General features: G+C 48.4%; 1 protein-coding gene across 3 annotated transcripts in view; it reads left to right on the plus strand.

Moving 5' to 3' along the window:
* The window catches only part of UBXN6 (UBX domain protein 6), a 376,653-nt gene that overhangs the window by 348,133 nt on the left and 6,212 nt on the right, over window positions 1-22,308 (plus strand). For all 3 annotated transcript variants that reach the window (XM_069649368.1, XM_069649369.1, XM_069649370.1), the window contains exons 8-10: window positions 17,356-17,575; window positions 17,968-18,098; window positions 18,314-18,459. In XM_069649368.1, coding sequence (XP_069505469.1) covers window positions 17,356-17,575; window positions 17,968-18,098; window positions 18,314-18,459 — 497 coding nt within the window. The remainder of the gene's footprint in view (window positions 1-17,355; window positions 17,576-17,967; window positions 18,099-18,313; window positions 18,460-22,308) is intronic.

The raw sequence follows: 22,308 nt of genomic DNA on the forward strand, positions 1-22,308 counted from the left end.
CAGTTCCCTGTCGTGCAAAAGGGACCAAGGTAGGGTGACCACTGATCCTCCCCATACCATCACCGGACCCATCATCCAATGGCTTGTGGGAGGCACCTGGCCCTTGAGTCTCCCATTGGTGGTCCCCAGAGTTAGGCAGAGGAATTTGTCACAAGGCCTGCGTGAATTCAGTTAAAATAATACAATGTAGATACTACCAAGTATCTAGCTGGTCCTGCTTTTTGAGGTATTTCAAGAAAGAGTTTTCTCAGCAAGTGTATTTGGAAGATGGATTACATCCTTGCGGTAAAAGGGACAATGCCTCATCAAATAGGATGCCTAGGTTCCTGATTGTTAGTGGCCGGAGAGTATGTAACTAGTTTGGGCCAAAGTAAAGGTATACATCTAGGTAATCTCATTACCTCTCATTTTGGTTCCATGAAGGATTGCTGAATTCTTTGCAGCATGGCAACGCCGCCCAATTTCTTGTCGTCAATTTTGATGATTTTATTACTTCAAACAACGGCGGGAGTAGAGATGACCCAGCGCATCCTCCCCTTCCACCCTCCCCCGATTATATACCTTATCTCAGCTTACCATATACCTGTTTGCTGTAAAACAAATCAGCAAAATATGCGGCAAAAGTGAGCTAGACTCACTTTTTGTATTCTGCACTACATACTGCCTGTTTCCTGTGTGAAGTAAAAGGGGGGTACTGTGTCTTTTGATCAATGTTCATTTACCAGAGGTAGGCTTTTATATAGTATTTGTTTATTTATTTTGCCATTTTTCCTCCTCCTTTGCTTTTTTCTTTAATAGGAGGAAACACCTGTGACCGCATTCTTCTCTCTCATTCTACTTGTCATACGCTTTTCCAAACTTTTCTGTGTGTTTTGGCCCCCTTTCAATTTGTTCCCGATTGTATGCCACTGAAGAAAAACGATATTATTAAGATGGTACCGATACTCTATGGCATCCCTCAGGGATCTTGTGTGCCGCCCACACTTAACAATATATTTACGAAGCTACTCTTCGACAGTCTAGACAACTTGGGTGTCAGATACACTAACTATGCAGATGACACTCAAGTCCTCATCCCCCTTACTGGCTGTTATGACCATGATTCCAAACTGCTAAACACTATCGATCTCGAAATCCAAGCCTGGATGGCTAGCAACAGTCTTTGCCTCAATGATGACAAGACGGAGTAGTTCATGATCATGGGTACTCGGGCACGCCTGAATAAACTCAACACTAGATACTCATCCTTCATCATTGATGGTAATATAATCAATGTCTCCAAAGAGATAAAAACACTGGGGGTCTACCTTGACTCGACTCTGTCTCAAAAAACAGGTAAACAGTGTGGCGTCCTCCACTGCCTATACCAATACATTGATCTACAGCTGTAAAGCCTACTTATCCACAAGAAGCTACCTAACGTTGGCTAGAGCACTTGCTCTATCTAAACTTGACTATTGCAACACATTATTCCTGGGCTCTTCTGAACATAACCTAAATAAACTCCAGGTACTCCAGAAAAACTCTCTGAGAGCAGCACTCAGCCTTCCCAGATCTTGCCATATTTCCTCTCACAGACAGAACGCCAACTGGCTACCCGTCTGTGGCAGAATCGCATTACGCACCCTGGTCATCACGCACAAATGCCTCACAAACTCGGCCCCGAATACCCGGCGGACAAAATTTGTGAACACCAACCCACACGCACTACCATATCACCGCACTCCCACAGCCTGGTGGTACCAAGATTTAATCTAAAACCAGCCGGAGGAGCCAGCTTCCCAGTCCATGATGCCAAACGATGGAATTCTATTCCCATCCCCCTCGGACAGGAACCCTCCTTCCTCACCTTTAAAGCCAATATAAAAAGTTGGCTGAGCAACAAGTCTCATCACTAAGAGGCCTCCACTGTGCTAACTGACCACTGTCCATTTATACTTTTGCTCATGTTTTGTTTGTCATACTACTGTATATTATCTCCTTTTCTGACCCACCTGTAACCAGGGTCCCTCTTGCTTTCTCCACACTGGATTGTAATATGCTTGCCTTATCTGTATATAACCATTATGTTTTTCAAGCGCCCAGTTACCTTAGGGTTTGGTGCGTGATACAAATAATAAACAAATATAAAAAAAATATCTTTTACAGACCCTTCACTACAAGTTAGAAGTTATGCCCTTCATTGCGTTGCAAGGAGGGAGTAAAACAAGAGGCGATGGCTGAAAGGTTTCGAATTATCTTAACCTCTGGCATTTCTGAGCAACCCTCCAGGCTATCATTCTCCGCCTGCCAAGCCAGGGTAACGTCCATATGCAAATTAGACTTGGTACCACCCCAAAAGGGACAGCCCAGCCAAAACTGCTTGGTCACTTCCCTTCTGAACGAGACCACACGCATCCCCAGATATGTTTCCACTTTATCTGTGGAACTATGTGGTTTGTTAAAGAGAACATATTTGGAGTAGTTGTTCCAGTGATGTTTCAACTGATTGTAAGAGTGTGTGGATTATGAGTTTTGGAATCTTCTGCCCCAGGAGTGCTTGCTTACCACACTCACCCATCACTCACTGACGTACATGGCCTCTGTTCTGGGCTCATTGCAATACCCGCATTTCCTCTTGGCTTTTCTTTTTGATTTTTTAATATGTTTCATTATATATTTAATTTCTCTGCAGTGCGCTGTTGATTCTCAAGCAGGGATGTTGTGACACTTTACAACCCCTAATGTTAAAAACAGCAATTATGATTGTTTAGTTCCTTACTAGGCTCTGCTTTGGCGTAGTAAGTACCCGCTATGTGTTGGCTCTGATTCCGTGTTCACTCTGTCTGTACTGCTCCACCCTCCTCCCCAGTTTCCTTTCGTGTGGCATCCATTTATGCAGGGCATTGAAGATATGTTCCAGGTTGCAGTATCAGTGGACTCGCCTTCCGTTTCCCGTTATTTGTTTTTGTATGCATTCTGTATGCAACCTTCCGCTGAGACTTTTTCTTGTTTTCACTCAAAACAAAATTCTAGAAAAAAAATGCTTCATACACGCTTAGCACTTTCAGAATTATGGCTGTGTAGATATTCGACTAATATGCTCTATTTCTCCTTTGTGTGAAAGGGACAGTGAGCTAAAGACTTGGTTGAGACTCTCCTGGGGGCCATCCACCCAGTAACAGGTCAATGGGCCGTGTTTATGCTGGGAGGGAGACTCCCAGAACCCTCCTTGGTTTACCATATCATTACTATAATAATCATTTAGCTATTATGCTTTTATCCACACACTTAATGTGGATCATTTTTATGCACATATATTATTTTTCCTTTTTTTGAGTTGAATCTCTTTATTTAAATCAGAAAGATGACAGCTGTGTTGACCCTAAACGGATTCAGTCCTGCAACCTACTGTGAGGAAGGCATGGTATCAAAAGCAGACACTGACACAATGGGTGCAAGTTTCAGAAACCTTTATTTAACTCCTAGGAGTTTGGAAACAGCCTATCTTGCCCTATCTCTAGAATGGGAGTAATCTTGACCATTAAAACAAACAAAATAGTCCATGTCAGTCAAAATAAAAATAAAAAGGCCTATACACAAAAAAAAAATAACATTGCCCTCCTTAAAATGACCAATATGTTAAGGGAATACAAAAGAAAAATAGTGTCTCCAAAAAGAAATGTCAGAATGGCTTCAGCATTAACTCCCTTCCCCCAGGTTCAACACCACGGGGCCTAGAGATTCTCTTAAAAAACAACGGGTAGGTGGATGGCTCAATTCTATCAGTCTCGCACACTTTGGCTTACTGGTACAATTCAACAGTTCAATCTTCAACTTCCATCTTCTGGTAGTTCAATCACTTCCTTAAGGCTTTGCTGGCCTTGCCGTCAATATTCAGTTTGCATTCACTTTCTCAATTTCTCAGTTCTGCAAAGTCTTCCCTCTGCCGGGCATGAGCAGGTCTCTCCTTCGTGAGGGTTTCCTTCCCCATGTTTTTTCTAAAGTATCTTTTCCACTGTCGAAGACTTTAGAAACTGCAAAGACTCTACATAGACCTCTGCATGACCACTTCAACCTCTCTCTTATCAATTCTTCAATTCACAATCAATACTCATTTTATGGGCACTGCCTCCCACCTTCTCGGTTATCCGACCCATGAAGCGTTTGTTAGTTGAGGCTTTCGCCAGCACTTTGTAACCCCCACTTCCCCCTTTAGCTGACTCACACCCTAACACAGTCCTTTCCATGAGCCACTCTGTTATCTCTGATACTCTTGATGTTCTTGCCCCTGTCATGAGGATCCGCTTGAAGCTCAAAGCCAAGTGCAACTCCTGGTACAACTCAGACCTCGTCACCCTCAAACGCAAGTGCAGGGTAGCTGAGAGGAAATGGTGTGCTTCCGGTATATCCCCTGACAAACAGGCCTGCCGCCTGCTCCAAAGGCAATACCACCTCACTGTCCACACCAAGAAGAGAGCTCACATCCAAGCCTGCGTCTCTGCGGCATCTAACAACTCGACCAAACTCTTTCAAATCTGCAAGGAACTGGCCAATCCTGCTGCAGTCTCTACCTCTCAATTCCCCTCCCAGGCCCTCTGCATGGCTCTGGCTTCTCATTTCATTACTAAAACTCAGGACATCCTGTCCTCTCTCTCTTCCTCTCCCCCTCCTCCCTGCTCTTCCTCTGGCTCTTCCTCTGGCCCTTCTTCGGCCACCTCTCCTCGCTCCTTTTTTGCTGCCTTTTCCCCGTTCTCCCCAGACAAGATTTCTAGACAAGTCTGATCTATGAAAATCTCGTCAAAAGAGGTTCACCCCCTGTTCCTCCAAAACCATCAAGGACCACATTGACACTCTGACTCCTGCTCTGGCTGACTTCTGCAACCACTCCTTCGCCACTGGAGTCTTCCCTTCCCCCCTGAAGCACTCCCTTGTGCACCCTCTTCTTAAGAAACCCTCTGCCGACCGGTCCTGCGTGGCTAAATATCGCCCATTTTCCATCACTCCTTTCCTGGGCAAACTCCTGGAAAAGCTGGCCATCTCCCAGCTTAATCTTCACACTCGACCTGTTGGTTGTCTCCATGACCATCAGTCTGGCTTCAGAGCTGCCAGAAGCACGGAAACTGCTCTCCTGAACATCCATGAAGACCTGCTCTCCAACCTTGATTCCAACACCCCCTGTGTCCTCATCTTACTTGATCTCTCTTCTGCCTTTGGTACGGTCAACCATGCCATCCTGCTCAACGATCTCTGTGATAACCTGGGTATCACCGACCAGGCCCTGTCTTGGCCGACTTCTATCCTCTCCGATCGACCCTCCCAGGTCCAACTCGGGTCCTTCCTCTCCTCTATCTCTACCTGTGATGTTCCCCAGCGGTCTAACCTCTCTCCCTGGCTGTTCAACCAATGCCTGGCACTTCTTGCCCACTGCATTGCCGCTCTATGTCCCAACTTTCAGTGCTATACGGATGACACTCAGCTCATTTTCAGGCTCCCTTCAGTCACCTCTTCTCCTTCTCTCATCTCTGACTGTCTGCTATCCACGAGCGGTGTGCTGCCAGTGATATCTGCCTTAATGCCAGTAAGACTGAGATTCTCCTCATCGGCACACCCGCTCCCTCCTTTCCTGTCACTCTCTGGCCAGCCTCTCTTGGCCCTCTTCCTGCTCCCACCTGTGAGGCTAAAAACCTCAGGGTCATCTTCGACTCCACACTCTCCTTCTCTCCTGACATCTGACGTCTCTAAGAAGTCACACTACCAGCTGCACCTCCTCATAGGTATTCCTCCTTAATCTTACGTCCAGGCCCCTTTCCTTCATACTGCATGGGCGTCCCTTCCAAGGGACGGGAGACGGAACCTTTTTTACCAGGAAAAAAACCTTCTTCGCCTTTCAATTTAGAGGTGCGCGGGGGTGCGGCCCAGGGAGCCCTGACTCCGCCCTCTGGCGCCACACCTCAGTCCCCTTTTCCGCATCGACGGGAACAGACCGAATTTACCAGCGCTCCTGGGTTTGGCTTCGGCCATGTAATTCTGCGTGCGGATGCTTCTTCTCTTTGTCTTCTTTTTGTCTTTTTATCATTCAGGTTCTCGGGCGTCACGCTCCTCCCCGGAGCATGTCGACTTCCACAGGGTTCAGCAGGTGTCTATCCTCCAACTGGCTTTTCCCAACTTCAGACCCCTATGCCTACGTTGCCTTGGCCCAGACCATGGTTGCCAAGCTTGTACAGCAAGTGGCTCGCTTCCAGAAGTTGCCTCAAGAACTTCGTGAAACATTGAGCCAAGCTCAAGGTAGGGCCGATATTCTCCATCGCACCCCGCAAAGGAAACTCCTTCCCAGGGACTCTCCCGCGCTTGAGGGACCGGTCAGGTTCTTATGCCAACACGTGCACTGAGGCTGCTGCAGCAACCAGCCTTCGGGCCGAGGGATCCTTGGATCCTCCCAGTGGTAGTGATGAGGAACCGGAAGGTTCTTGTACCGGATTGTCATCCGAGGGGCTCTGCCCATGTACCGGCAATTGTACTTCCGAGGGGGCGCCTAAACGCAGCTCTACAGACCCCCGGGTCAAGGGTGTCACACCTACCGGGCCTAGGCCCGAGGAGCAGGGTAGGCCTTGTGATCCACAGGCAAGAGTCTTGGAGGAGGCTGGTCCCAGCGGGACGAGCAACACGTTGCAGGCACGTGACAGGCAGCTCGACAAGATTGCTGATGCACCAGACAGAGGCACCCGTCCGACGCCATTCCAGGAATTCGGCGAAGAATGAGTGTCAAGGTGGGACTGGCCTCAACCAGGTATGTGGCCTACAGCCTATCCCTCTTTTGCACAGGGCAGCTTCCCACTGCGTCCATATGGGCAGTGTTAGACAGAAACCTGTGCAGTTCCCTCTGGGACCACTGCAAAAGATTTAAGGCTACAGGTGTTTGGCAGTAAACCCACTTGGTAGCAGTCTGTACCACCCAGATTTACCTGGTAGCTGTGGCTGAGCAGTCAGACTTCCCTCAAGAAGAGTTAGGCAGTATACAGAGCATACATAATAGGTACAGAGGCACAGTAGTACAAGCAAACACTGACCAGAGCTAGGTGTAAAAGTATAGACTTATTTATTTAAAAGACACTCATAAATTACACTAGCACAGAAAAGGTAAGTAAGTCAAAACACAGTCACTATTACTTATATGTACATCCCTAGTTATTTGTTGGACAAGTCTAAGTTAACACCACTTATTTCCAAACAGAGGTGAGCGCTTAACGTTAGATGGCACTCCAACAAGTTAGTTAAAAAGGGAGGGAAAAGGCAGAAATAATGAAAACACAAGGTAAAACACTTTTCAGAGATTCACAGTAAGTTTAGCAAGGTAGTCTATTGAGGAGCAAGGAAGTTCGGTTGCCAGGCCCACTCTAGGGAAAGCCAGGCGAAAAGATGCCCAAGATCACACAATGTCACAAGTCTTTACAGGTGAGTAGAAAAGGTTTTTCTCAGTTAAGAAAAGTTTAGTTAGGGTGTCCCAGGCTTACCCAGGGTCGAGAGCCGAGGGTTAAATCTACCCTGCACAATCGGTGGCAAGGGAAGCCGGGCGGAACACGGTACCTTTAAAATGGAAAGGATCCTCCAGCGGTGGCAGTTGTTCCTGGTAGTGGGTGCAAGTCGCGGCGTCGTCCAGAGGAGGAGAAGATCTCGTCGTGGAGGAAAGCTGGAGGTCGTTGCACTACCAGGGAAGAAACCAGCCGTTGAGTTTTTCCGGTTAAAAGGATGTTACCCCTCTTTCGCGGTTTGAGGTAAAAAGTGGTATCCCGGTTGCCGGGGTTCTTGGCACAGGCAAGGCGGCCATGAGATGCTTCAGGGCGGCGAAAAGAAGGCAGAAACTGGTTGTCCCCACCAGCCAAGTGAAGAAGACTATCCGGCGGGAGATCTTCTGTGTCATCGGAAAAAGTGGTGAGACGGTTCCGCAGGGCTCCACCGGTGGTGTCGTCTTGGCAGGTCGGCTCGGCTTCTCCCTCTTCGGCTTCTTAGGTCCTGTGGCGACTTCTGAAGAACCAGTCCCAAAAACCCTGCTTTTATGCAGCAAACCCCCATTCATACAGCCTAGCTGTCACTCAAACATGCTAAGTGGTGAGCGGGGTGGCTCACTACCTGGGCCAATCACACCAGAGTGCGACATGAGTTGGCAAGGCAACTCAGTCCAGGGTGCCTAAACCCCATCCCACACCCCCTGGGGTACCCAGACAGAATGGCACCACTTTGGAGGGCTTCTGTGCAGAAGCCCGCCAAAAGTGGAACAAAGGCTCGACTCGGGTTCAGGGTTACTGAAATGAACCTAGACGCCATTTTGGCGGCGAGTTCTGGCAAAAAATCCCAACCGGTGAATTTATATTAAATAAATAAACCAGCGATATCTTTAACATTGCACCAAAAAGTGGTGCACTAAAATCAATGGGAAATCCCATTGGGAAATATTCCGGTGGAATATTTCCGTGGTATCCACTGCCACCAGCCAGAAACTCGGCGAGGGGGGACGGGACAGTACCCCCTCGACAACGGACCCAGGGGCAATCTAATTGCCCCTACCAGCACTTCCACAGTATGATGGTTTGTGTTGGTTAAGTTCCTAAGTTAAGACTAGTAAAGTCAATGGTGACTTTACAGACCCAGGGAGACAGTAGTCAGTCCCAGGGTGTGGAGTCTATGTTTGGCGGTCTCTATGACACCCCTGTGTTACTGCACTGAGGGTGCTGTGTAACACACATTCAAAAACCAATGATAGCCTATGGGAAAAAATACCCCATAGCCCATAAGCACATAGTAAGTCACAGAAACACTCTCAAGTCATGTCCAAGAGTGAGGGGAAAAGAGTGTCACTCTTGGCAGGAGAAAAAGTAAACCCCAAAAATCCAGCAAAGCTGCTGGGGGACTCACTAGGTTAGGAAATTCAGCCTAAACAGAGAATTCTCCCTAACAGGCATTGTACGCAGCGGCTCCAGCAGCTCCCAGCTACTCCGTCAGCACCCCCTGCCACCTCTTTGGCCAGTGAAATCACCACGGATGGGGGTTATCCTCAAGGACGCCATCGGGGAAGTCCTTCCCGCCATGCTAGCGGCACCACAAGTGCCTCCACTGATGCCACAGACCCTGGCGCAGCTGCTGCCTCCGGCTCCAGAGTTGATGCCTCGGGCGGCTCTGTACCAGCCTCCTCCGCCTCGGCCGCAGTCCCTGTACCCCAGCCTCCGCCGCCAACTACTCCTCCTCCTCCTCTTCCACAGGATCCTCCTGATCCACAGGATATGGAGGAGGATCCGGATACGCCATCCTCGGCCAGGGCCTTCCATGAACGTCCATGAACGTCTTGCTGGCCTGGCGCAGTACCTGGGCCTCTCCCAACCCAACGTCAAGCAGCCAGCAGAGGGGGTTCTGGCTGAAGTCCTCACAAGACGCCCCTCTGCCAACACAGGGATTCCACTGCAAACCTACGTAGTCTCCCTGGCCAAGAAGGGTTGGCTCAAGCCCCTCTCAGTCCAGCCGGTGAACCAAAGCCTGGAAGCCTTGTACAGGCAGATGGAGGGGGATATACTCTTGCTCTCGACCCATCCTTAGCCACACACCTCAGTGATCGCTGCGGCATCACTATACTCCAAGCCTCAGTCGTCCTCAGCCTCCTCTTCTGCGGCGCTGCTAGGCAAGGAGGAGATGATCTTGGAGGCGTACGGCAAGAAGATCTACTCCAACGCCTCCTTGCACCTGCGTCAGGCCAACGCAGATGCCGTGCTGGCTGCCGTCAACCAACGGTTATGGCAGGAAATTGCAGACTTCCTTCCGGAACTCCCCACCCAATGCCAATCACGCTTTAAGGCGGGGCTAGCAGAAGCAAAGCTTGTGGCTCATGACCTCATGGAATCCACAGTGGCTCATATTGATACCTCAGGCCATGCCATCTGCATTGCCACAGACATGAGGAGAACTGCCTGGCTCCGGCAATGAAATTCAACCCAGATGTCCACGAGCGCATTCTAGATCTACCGTTCGCGGGGGGTGGGGGTTCTTCCACTCCTCTACGGACGAAGAGCTGGACAAGAAGAAGAACAGCTCACAAATGGCGAAGTCTGTATCCATTCTTACAAAGCCCACACCCAAATCGTACACCCAATCTCAGCAGCGCTCGGAAAAGGGTCGTACATATGGAGGGTTCCGTGGGTTCCAGGAGCGCAGACCCAGGCAGCCGGACCACTCGCCGTCTCAGAAACAGCACAAACAACAAAAGGGGGGAGGGGTAAGGGATTTTTCCAGTCCCCCTCCATAGCGTCAGCCTCTGAGTGAAAGAAGGCATGACACCCCCTTCGGATCCACGTGACTCCGGTGGGGGGCAGGCTTACTCTTCATGCACAATTCTGGTGCCAGAATTTCACGGACCCCTGAATCCTCTCCGTAGTATCCACGGGGTACTGCCATCCTATCCCAGCCTCTCCTCCCTCCTCCCCTCCACTCCCACAGGTTGGGACAGCAACTCTTTTCGCGGAGATCCCGTCACTCGTAGAGAGCCAGGCTGTGGAGGAAGTCCCCACTTCCCAGCGAGGTGTTGGCTTCTACTCCAGGATTTTCGCCATTCAGAAGAAGATCCAGGCAGGCCTGAGAGTTGTGCTGGACCTTTCCACCCTCTACCTCTCCCTACCCCTGCAAAAATTCAAAATGGTTATGCCAGCTTTTATAGCAGAGACATTGGACAAGGGAGACTGGATGTGCTCCCTGGACCTGAAGGACGCGTACCTACACGTCCCGATTTGGCAGCCCCATCGTTCTTTCCTACGGTTCAGGATCATGGGCTACCATTTCCAATACAAAGTCCTTCCATTTGTCCTCAACTCTGCACCCAGGGTCTTTACCACACTCATGAATGCTGTAGTGGCCCTCCTCAGAGCGCAGGGCCTCCACATCTACCCATACCTCGACGACTGGCTCGTCAGGGCTACATCTCCGTAAGCAGTTTGCCACTCTTCCCATGACCTTATGAACACACTGCACGACCTGGGCTTCTCGCTCAACCTCAAGAAGTCTCAGCTGCACTCTGCGCAGACTCTGACATTCCTGGGACTAATTTGGACACGTGCTCCGAGAGGGTTTTCCTGTCGGAAGACAAAATCTCGGTCATCAAGAGGGCCACCGCCCACTTCCTCAGCCGAGAGGGGACCTTGGCATGGTGGTACCAACATCTCCTGGGTCTACTGGCGGTGGCCCTGTTAGCTGTGCCGCACACAAGACTAAGGATGAGAAGGATTCAGCTGCACTTCGCTGCCTCATTGAATCAAGAGCGGGGCTCGCAATCCGAGATGATCAACGTTCCTCCATCTCCACCCGGACCTAATTTGTTGGTGCATGGACTGCAACCTACGGACGGGCAAGCCCTTTCGGCTGCCCTCTCCGCAGGCCACCATCACCACAGACTCCTCGCTCGAGGGGTGGGGAGCCACCCTGAACAATCTCTCGGTCCACGGCACCTGGACTCGACAGGTCAGGAATACCACATCAATTGGCTGAAGCTGAATGCCATATGGCTAGCGCTCAGAGCATTCCTACCACTTCTCGGGGGAAAGGTTGTCCTCATCCAGACAGACAACTCGACCAGCATGTACTACGCCAACAAGCAGGTAGGCACCAGATCCCCTCCTCTGTGCAGGCTTGCGATCAGCATGTGGGAATGGACCTTGGAAAACGACATTTACCTCTCGGCAGTCCACCTCCCAGGGGAATCCAACCTGGAGGCGGACAGGCTCAGCAGGCTGAGAGCGGACAATTACGAGTGGCAGCTAAACGACCTTGTTATTCAGGAGATCTTCAACCGGTGGGGTCATCCCCAAGTGGATCTCTTTGCCACCTGGCACAACAAGAAGTGTCCCCAGTTTACATCCTGGCAGGGTCAGGGCCCCGGCTCTCTGGGCAACGCATTTCACCTCCAGTGGACCGGCATGAACGCCTTCGCCTTTCCACCTACTCGCCTGATCCACAGGGTAATTTGCAAGATCAGGGAGTCTCGCCGACTTCTCATCATTCCATGGTGGCCGGCCAGGCCATGGTTTTCGGAGCTACTCAGCCTCTCGGAGGTGCCCCCGAAACGCCTTCCGACGGGCCAGCACTTCGCCTGGCACTGCAGGGGGGGGCAGAATCATCCACCCTGTGCCAGGCAAACTAGCCTTCACAGCGTGGTACCTGAGCAGGTAATGCTTCGGCACCTTAGTCTCTCACAGGCCAATCTGGAGATCATACAGGGCACCAGGAACAAAGCCACTAGGGCGCAGTACAAAAGCAAATGGACCAGATTCTGCCACTGGGCAGACTCCAAGGGAATAGACTCCTTGACCTGCAATTTGGACGACGTGCTCTCCTTTTCGGCGCACCACGCTCATTCAGGTGGACACCTGCCGCTCATACCTTGCAGCCATCGGGGCTGACAGGAACTCCGAGGAAGGCATTTTTTCCTCCTCCAACCCTATAGTCAAGAAACATCTGACTGGTCTCGCTAGGCTCTACCCGCCCGTCAAGAGACCGCACCCTGTGTGGGACCTTAACATAGTCTTGGGCGCCCTGGTGCACAAACCATTTGAGCCAATGACGTCCATGGACATTAGGCTGATCACCATCAAGAAGGCCTTACTAGTCGGTCTTACCTCGGCACGCAGAGTCGGCAAGATCCAGGTGCTGGTCGCCTCTGAACCATATACCACCTTTCACAAGGACAAGGTAGTCATGCAGACGCTCTCTGCATTTCTGCCCAAGGTTCCATCTGCATTTCACTTGAGTGAAGAAATAGTCCTTCCTAGGTGCTTTCCCGATCCCAAGGACGAAGCACAGAGAGTGCTGTACTGCCTGGATGTCAGGCGGGCCCTAAAATTCTACTTGGACAGGACCAAGGGCTTCCACAAGTCGGACGCTCTATTTGTCACTTACGGAGGCTGGAGGCCAGGCTATCAGGCCTCTAAGGCACCCATATCCCACTGGATGGTCTGTGCCATCAAGGAAGCGTATGAGGGCCAGCACAAGCCGCTCCCAGCCAACATGCATGCCCACACAGTCGGGGCCAAGTCAACGGCCATTGCATTCCAGCGCCATGTCCCTTGGCAAGTCATAAGCAGGGCGGCCACTTGGGCCTCTCCCTCGGCTTTCTGCAAGCATTACTGTTTGGATGCCGGCTCTAGATCTAATGCGGCTTTTGGACAGGCGGTTCTCAGGAACCTATTTGCTTAAGGAGGGTCTCCTCTCCACCCTGGGGCTACAATCAGTTGTAATCGCCCATACCGTATGGAGGAAAGGGGACGGGACGTAAGAGTAATTATAAGTTACTCACCATAGTGACTAACGTAATCTTAGTCCTTGGTCACCTTTCCTCCATTCGTCCCACCATCCTCCCCCCAAAATGATTCTGGTGTCATTAGGCAATGTTAGATCTATTGTCGACGCGTCAATGGGGACTGAGGTGTGGCGCCGGAGGGCGTTGTCTGGGCAGCGCATGATCCCTGGACGGCCCCCCCCGCGCGCGTCTAAATTTAAGGGGGCCGGGGGTTTTCTGGTGAAAAACGTTCCGTCTCCCGTCCCTTGGAAGGGACGCCCATGCAGTAAGCAGGAAAGGTGGCTGGACTAAGAGTACGTTAGTCACTACGGTGAGTAACTTATAATTACTACCCATATAAAGTATAATTAACCTATACCGCTGTATGGACTTTCCTTTATTTAAGATGAGACCATGTTATCTCATGTTGTCTACTAATCTCACTTACTGGCAGCTAGCTTTGAGCATTTGACTACTGCCACCAGTAGGTGAGCCAAGGAAAGTAAGGGATACAATTTTTCCCTAGATTTGGGAAGCGAACGCCAGCTGCCAATCTAACAACTAGATGCAGAGGAGGGGAGTTCACGGGGGTGAGTGGACTACTTACAATGTTAGGTACCCCCATGGAAGGAATAGGGAAGGGACACATTTCAACAGATGGGTATGTGTGTGTGCATGCGTGCATCATTCAGAAAATAAGTTTTTAAAAAGAGTTAAGGTTACTTCCTATAGTAATGTGAAGTCTTTAAATGTAGCAATGCCAATGTTAGGGTGCATTCGGTACAAATTACATATTTCTCTAATAAGTCCATCACACTACAAATGAGGACTTGCCTCAAACTATAGCATTACTTCCCAAGATTTGCTTTAAAACTTCTTGACTGTGGGAGATAGTGGTGTAGTCTAGAGAAGGTCAAGGCTTGAATGCCATTTGGGTTGAGTTTTACTTTTGTGTTTCATTGTCTCGTGAGGATAGCTCAACAGCAACGTGCCCGCATTGGAAGCAAGATGGCACAGAGCCACACAGGTTCGATCCCCGGGACCGCGCTTAGAAACCTCTGGGTATTAAGCGCGTTATAAATAACCTATCCTATCATATCCATCAAATGTCTCTTTTGTCTTTCATCCATCAAATATCTACATGTGTTTTTTTATTGTTCTCATCCGTTCATGCCAAACAGATTGTTAATATGTACTGTTCATTAATGAATAGGTCAATACATATTTTGCAACTTTAAAAGCTAATATCTCTGCTTTGGCGGATCTGATTTTGTAATTATTTTGGTTTGCGCCAGTTCTACATTAGGGCTAGATCTGTGCAAAAACTCACAAAATAGACAGACAATTTTGAAATGTCACTGGATCATGGTTTTATATTTGGATGCTAAAAAAGGTGATTTTGCATCAAGCTTGTCTTTTATACACTTGAAATGTTCTAGTTTCAACAGATTTGGCATGAGCGTTTAGATATGGTCCGATCAGTTAGCATACCAAGTTTGTGAACCTACATGGACAAATGGTGGAGCAAAATGTTCTTTTGTTATTCCTTTGTAAATTGTCATGTACATTTAACTATGGAGTCACAATTGCAACACATAACTGTATAATTGCACATAGCCTATCATTACAAGTGTCCTCTGGTGAGGGCTTAGGAAAAACAACTGATCGTGATAGGCAGAGTTTCCACCAAGTTAGAGCTGACCTTCCGAATGTTAACTAGAGATGAGCAGTTTGGTTTGACTCTTTGCATAGGAGAGAAGTGGTACAACCTAATGCTTATCTCACATAGGCACACAATAAAGGCCAAATTTAAATAAAGTTAAATATTAGAGAATCTCTACAGTACTTTCAAATATAGGCCCAGTATTATAAAAGTGTCTAAACGAAATGTGCTTAAAAGAAGTAGCACTCATTCTGATAACTGCAGAATGTATTTTGCAGACTTGAAAATAGTTGTTTTAGAGAAGTAAGCAGGTACTTATAATCAAAGGTTAGTGATACAAATTCAAACAGCGTTCATAAAAATAGCAAACTCTTATCTAAATATGCATGCGCTGCATTTTAAGGGTAGGCACAATTATTTAGTACTTGGGAGTTTAGATCATTTGTAGAAGTTTGTCCTTGGAGGTAAATAGGACACAGTGTTCAGGTGGCTAATGATTATAGTGAAAAGCCGATTAGGACTACCTGCATGTTCCTGATGCTGCAGTGAAGGCAACCTTTGATCTGAGGAGGATAGTGGACCCCCTTGGAAGAGATCGAGACCCAGGTTGTTTGACAAATACACTGGACAAGTAAGGATGGAGAGGTGGGTCTCTATAGCCAGTTAAGAGTTGCAGTGAAGGGAGGTTTGAAGCAGGACTGCAGACTGAGCACCAAGACCCAAGAAGATGAGACCAGTAATGGATCAGAATTCACATGACCTCAGTGAGAAGCCAGGCCAAAGGAAGCCGTTGGAATCATTTGGACATTGTGTTTAGTTTTGGTCACTCTGCGGTTCCTGTTCCAGTGTTTCAAGTCCCTGGAGATGGTTACGTGGAGAAAACGCCACTGGTGATGTTGGATGACCCTCTGAAAGCAACCAACGAAGTCCTAGATAGTACCGATGAAGCAGAAGCCAGGAGACGCACAATAAAGTCCCTTTAAAACCGGTCACTATGATGGTCCAATGATTTAAAAAGGGGACAGTAGGCAGTACAATCCCACCAAGAGGAGCAGCTACAGAGATCCACGCCAATATGTTCTGTGAGGGAGCAGTTCCGTTTTTAATAGCAGTGAAACTCAACTCTTGTGCCAGTCAGGCAGCATGAACGTTCATGTAATATCCGTTGAGTTCCACGGGACCAGGAAGTTTTAGAGAAGTAACAGAAGGCTACTGGCATGGATGTTCTCGCGCTATCCGTTGGATGGAAAACCAGGGAAAGTCTGAAGCAAGATTCCAGAATAGGGAGAGGCGTACCGCCCCAACCTTGCAGGAGGATAAGGATGCGCCATTTCCTGAAAGTCTTCTCTCTACAGCGTCTTCCAGCAAGTTTCAAAGAATTAATCTATAGAATGGCCCTGGGTCTCCGTAGTAATATACATCCGGGGAAAGGGGCACCAATCAAAACAAGGCTCCTTTTTTAAAGTTTTAGCAACTGTCCACTCAGGATTCACCAGCCATGCGCACCCCTTTTGTATGAACACCTATGCAGGTGTGGATTAAGGTCTCTGAGACCCAAATCCACTCTAGAACCGATACTAGTCCTTCAGGGAATATTTTGGGAGGAGCCCATGTAGGCAGAATGGCCATTTTGGCCACTCTTTCATGGCAAAACAAATGGTTGGGGTGTAGGAGTTTCGAAATGCATTCATGTTCGCATTGCTCCTCTTTAGGAGCAACTGGCAACCAATGCAGTAAAAAGCTACAGAACGGTGTGAGCAAAAGTAAAATCCATAGTTTCCACAAGACTATTGCACAACACACATTTGTTGGTGTTCAAACCCACCCAGAGACACAATGGGGTGCTCTGGGAGCACCCCTCCCCATGCAGTCATATAGCAGATGCAGGCTGCACTCAGAGAATGAATTGCAGTTTTTAGGGAGATCTCTGTACAAGTTTAAGTGAAACGTTTGAAGACCAGCATCAAAAACTGTACGGGGACAACTTCAGTCAGAAAAAGGACAATCAAAATAGATTTCTGACCTAACATCCAAGAATGTGAATCCCACTACTGTGAATGAATGACTACTCTCTGCTTATTACTGTTTGTATCCCCTTCCTTCATTCCCTCCCATATGTTCTGATATTGTACATGCAGGGCTATACCCATACTCTATATACACACCATGAAGAAACATGGCGATAGACACAATTTCATATGGCTTCCACTCACATGGTAAGTTGTTTCTTTGACTAGAGAGGCTGTGTCACACGTGATAATGCATCAAAGTAATAGCCCATTCAAGCTGCAGTTGTACTGTGGCTCTGATATTACTTGCTACAAAAATGTGGTGCACTGAAAGTTCAAACCATCTGTGCAGTGAATGTGTTGCTCTTTAAATAAAAGGGCTCTTGTACTTTCAGAGAATGAGGAAGAATTCTACGTCCTCAAAGAGGAATTATTGGGAAAGCTTGATGACTTGGAACAGTATCGGGAGAACCTACTGAGTGGGGAGCCAGTGAAGGCCATGCTCGATAGAAACATGCAGATCTTCCAGCCGTCTATTCGAGCTTCCCAGTTTGAGCTGCCAGAGGATTTCTATAGTCTCAGTACAAAGGAACTTGAACGTGAACAAAAACTAAGGTGAGCGGCTCGTATCTCTGGAAAATCCACAGTCCACAAGTTGTATTCTTGGTCTAGTATGAATTGAAATACTGATTAACTATAAGGTTTAATGCTTTCTCGTAAGTGGAGTGAGTATCGTTGCCTGTAATGGTTTAACAACAAAAAGTGGTAGGTAAATTAATAAAAAAATAAAAAAAGGATGTCAACTGGCTGGATGAGGATGAATGCTTAGAATTGTATTGTTGGTAAGGAGTTATAAGTGAAGACTTAGTTATGGGACTAGACTGGTTTTGAGAACTGATTTACCTCTAGCGGGGCGCGGTTGCATGGGCAGCAATTTAGAGATGGGTTTTAAATTGATAGAGGAAAACACTCTTTCCATATGCGTTAACACTTTGCTTTATGTTTAGGGCTGAAGCAACAGAGAGAAATTCTATGCTGCGAACAAAAGCTATGCGGGAGAAAGAGGAGAAGAGAGAGATGCGGAAATATAACTATACCCTGCTCCGGGTCCGGCTGCCGGATGGACTCATCCTACAAGGTAAGGGGGAGGATGGTTGCTTGTGTAAACTACTACTCTAACCTACACTACTCCCCGAGTTAGGAGTTTGGATTACTGTGTTTGCAATCCAATGTCCCCTCATTAGCAAAATTGATGATGTATTTGTGCTAATTCTGTAAAAGCGACAGACAAAACGTATTCTCCCAACTGTTTTTCAATCTGCTTGTTTCTGAAATCGTATTTTGTGCTTTCAGGAACCTTTTATGCTCGTGAAAAGATGTCTGCACTCATGGAGTTTGTAAGGTCAACCTTGGAGAACGACTGGATGCCTTTTGAGCTACTTGGTCCAGGAGGTCTTAAACTGGAGGATGAGAACACCCCCTTCAATGAATGTGGGCTGGTTAGTAATCTGTAATGTAGAGCATCCTGAGACCAAGCCATCCCACACTTAAAGGGGAGCCTTTGGAGTAAAAGACTTAACGCTTCTGGATTCCAGCTTCATCCAGATGCAGTATCATCCTTTGCTGTGCTCATATCAAGCAACTTCAGTGCTCTGACATTAAATCTTAAATCATTGTTCCATATGGGATTGAAAATATACTTCTAATGGAATATCACAACATGCTGTAATTAGTTTAGCTTTCTAGACTGCCCTCCCACCACGCTTCGTGCTCTCCCAATGAATGATTCCTGAGTCTTAATTCAGCTGTCGTAGCCCCTGTAGGAGGTATTTAGGGTGGTATTTCATGGTATAGTTGTGAGCCTAACTTTAGATTACAGTCTGATAATTATTCTTATACTGGGATCACTAATGGCAAGTAAATACTAGACCTAGTACAATGTAAACAATTAACTTATCCCTTTGCGTTATTTTATTTACAATACCGCAATATGCACATTTGGCTTGCATCTCAGAATACATTTGCCATGTAAATGAACATCCACCGCCAGCCGTGACCACCACCAGCACATCCACCACCACATCTAGCTTACGTTTCAAACTGAAACACAACTCATTTGCAGATATTTTCGACGCGATGAATGAGGCTTCTAAACACTCTGCTGTATAGAACTAAGCTTTTCCTGCAATGGTTTTGAAACATTCTATTTGCGATAATCCCCAAAGGTCTGCCAACATCAGCCTTCAACTTCGCAACAAACTTGGCAGAGTACAAGCTTCTGTCACATCGGAATGGAGAAACATGAACACAGTTATGCATGTTTAAAATGTACAGTGCAACAGCTAAAGAATTTTTTTTTTACCCACTCTACACCATCCAATACTAATCATTCACACGTTAGCACGTGCCTCAAATTAACTGAACTCACCAAGGATAATCTTTAAGTGTGTCCTGAACTGCCAGCGCTCCGTCTAGCTGCCAGACTCGGTCTTCTTAGTTTGGAAACGGCACACAGGATCCTATGCCAGTGCCTGCCTGCACACTTCCCCCCAGGGTCAGCAGCACTCTTCTGAGACAGCTGCCAGCCATCAACCCGAAGCTAGAGAGTGAGTCTTCCTCCCTCCTGCCACCCTTTTTTAAACCCTCTGAGCTAAGCCTGCTCACCATGTAGGTCGTACTTACACAAAATATAAAATGTTCCTGCCTTTCTGACATGTGCCATTTAAAACCACCTCCCTTTTTGTCAATCAGCCAGCCTTCCAGATAATTCTGAAGCACATGACCAATCTGTCGGCTTAGAACAGAACCAAATCCGATTAAAAAGTTACATCTGCCCTGTTTCCTCCTCTGAAAGTCTATTAAACAATAAGCAAAACTTACTTCACATTTCACACTTCTGACTTGTCAAATCTTGATTCAAACACAGCACAGCTTTGATTCTGCATGTTTAATTCATTGCATTTCCAAACTAATCTTGCACAGCCCAAATGCCTTGGATTTATCAATCTGCACCAAGCTAGAGGACACCCTTTAGGTTTTGCCCGCTTTGCAAGGGCAAATTTACTTGGAAGGACAAGCATTCACGGTGTAACCGCTGCTTGCCCCTCGATCACAAGGAGGAAGGTCGCGCGGCTTGTCGGCTTCTTAAGCCTAAAACTCTAAAAGACCGTAGGGTTAAAAGGTGGGCGGCCTACGCGATGTCAAAGGCCGAAGGTTCACCCGCCGCTGCTACCACCGACAGTGACGAGGAACGCGATAACACGACCTCCGCTACGGAAGTCGAAAACCCCTCTAAGGAGCGCTCGCGCGCTTCGTCGTCTGTCTCCGGCCCTGACGGGCTTGGCTCACGCCCTGCTTATGGGGATGAACACCCCGGCGACACTGACGCACACAAAAACTCACTTAAGCACACAACCCACGGCTCTTCTTCATCTAAGACGAAAAGAGCTTCGGCGCCCAAGGAGACGCAGGTTCCACCGGCGGCCTCCTCGGACCCTTCGGGTTCGAAGCCCCTCTCGCAGCCGCAACCAGCAACGTGGCTTTCGGCAAATAAGGGTGCCGCCCCCAAACCATCGGCCGGCGCGCATCAACAAAAGGCACACCGCCGTAGAACGATCGACACCCGTAGCGTCGAAAACGCAAGCTTCTGCCGACAAACGAGTCGCCGACAAACGAGTCGCCGAGAGCTTGGCGAGGATCGCTGTAGCCGACGCCCAGAAGTGTACGCCGAAGGACACGTCGAGCGCTACGCACAAGTCGAAAGACATGCCGAAAAAGCCCGAAGGAAGGCAGGGACTACCCCCTTCAGTCGGGGGGTCACCCAGCACACCTGAAGGTTTTTCGGAGGGCGACGGGACACTTTCCTCGACGCTTTGGGAGAGGTCGAGCCGTTTCCAGCTAGATGACTCTATTTTTCCCCCGCCAGACCGCTCTGGGGTACCCCATGAAACCATGGAAAGACTCCACCTCTGTATGGAGAGGATGGAAAGGTTTATTAATACCCAGACCTCTCAAACTCCCAAGAGGACTAGAGAAGGGCCTCAGAAGGACCCCAGGGCCAAAAATCCGAGGCTAGTCGATCCCCAGCAAGACACAGCCTCAGACTTCCATAATGTATATGACCTCACTGGGGAGGAACAATACTTGGAGGAAGAGGATGATTTCATGGACGATGAAGAAGGACAGAACCAGGAGGAATGTCTGGAAGACAGGCCAGACATTATAGAGGAAGGCTTCGGAGAAAACCCAGAAGAAGGACCTTCGCACCCCTGGCAATCCCCATCAGTATATTCCGACACTGATGTCCTAAACCTAAATCCTCCTGACAATTCACCGGTTAGGAACACGTCTCCAATTGACGATCAGCCCACTTTCAATGCCCTGTTGCGCAGAGCAGCAGCACATTTCGAACTGGACACTGGGGAGCTCTCTCCAGAATTAGACTTTGTGGAAAGAGTACTTAAAGAGAAACCCCCGGTCAGCCAGACCATTCCCCTCCTAGCTTCAGTGAAGAGAAGAATCATCCCTTCGCTGGCCACACCCGCATTGATCAGAGGGGTCAATCCGAGAATTGAAAAACTTTTCACTCCTTCACCCTCAGACCCGCTCTACATTAGGGGACATTCCATTCCGTATTCCCTAGTAGTATCTAATACTAGAAAGAGGGCAGGGGTACCACTTTCCACCAGTGAGGCACCCCCTGACAAGGAGGGCAAAAGGCTATATGCCCTTACAAAAAGAGTAACTTCCTCGGCTGCCTTCTCAGCAAGAATTGCGAACAACAATTCTTTGCTTGCTAGCTATGCAGACGCGCAGTGGGCCAAACTGCGCAAGGACGCCGAGGAAGCACCGGAGCCTTTACGTACACGCCTACTTTCAACTATTGGCGAAGGAACCCAGGTGAACCAGAGCATTGTAAAAAACTCTCTGGACGCGGCAGAAACAGCGGGACGTTCCCTGGTGCAGGGAATACTCCTAAAACGCCATGTATGGCTGCGCAACTCAGGGTTTAAACCGGAGACACAGGCGTCTTTAATAAATAAACCTGTGGAAGACTCTAACCTCTTCGGAAAAGCGGTGGATGAAGCTCTAGAGATGGCTAAAAAAGAGTTCGATACTATCAAGACTCTTGACCAAATCTCTAAGCCCACTACCAGACGCGGCTATGGCAACAAACGCTTTTTTCGTGGCCAACGCCAACAACAACAACAAAGTCAGCATCAACAATACCCTGCCACCAATTACCAGACCAATAGTGGGCAGTACAGCCAAAGAGGCCAACGCCGGGGTAAAGGGAGAGGTCGGGGATCCACCCCCAGAGGCTCCCAAGCCCCCAACAACTCCAAGTG

This window comes from Ambystoma mexicanum, chromosome 1p (genome assembly GCF_040938575.1).
Source record: "Ambystoma mexicanum isolate Mex_15411 chromosome 1p, UKY_AmexF1_1, whole genome shotgun sequence".
NCBI lineage: Eukaryota > Metazoa > Chordata > Amphibia > Caudata > Ambystomatidae > Ambystoma > Ambystoma mexicanum.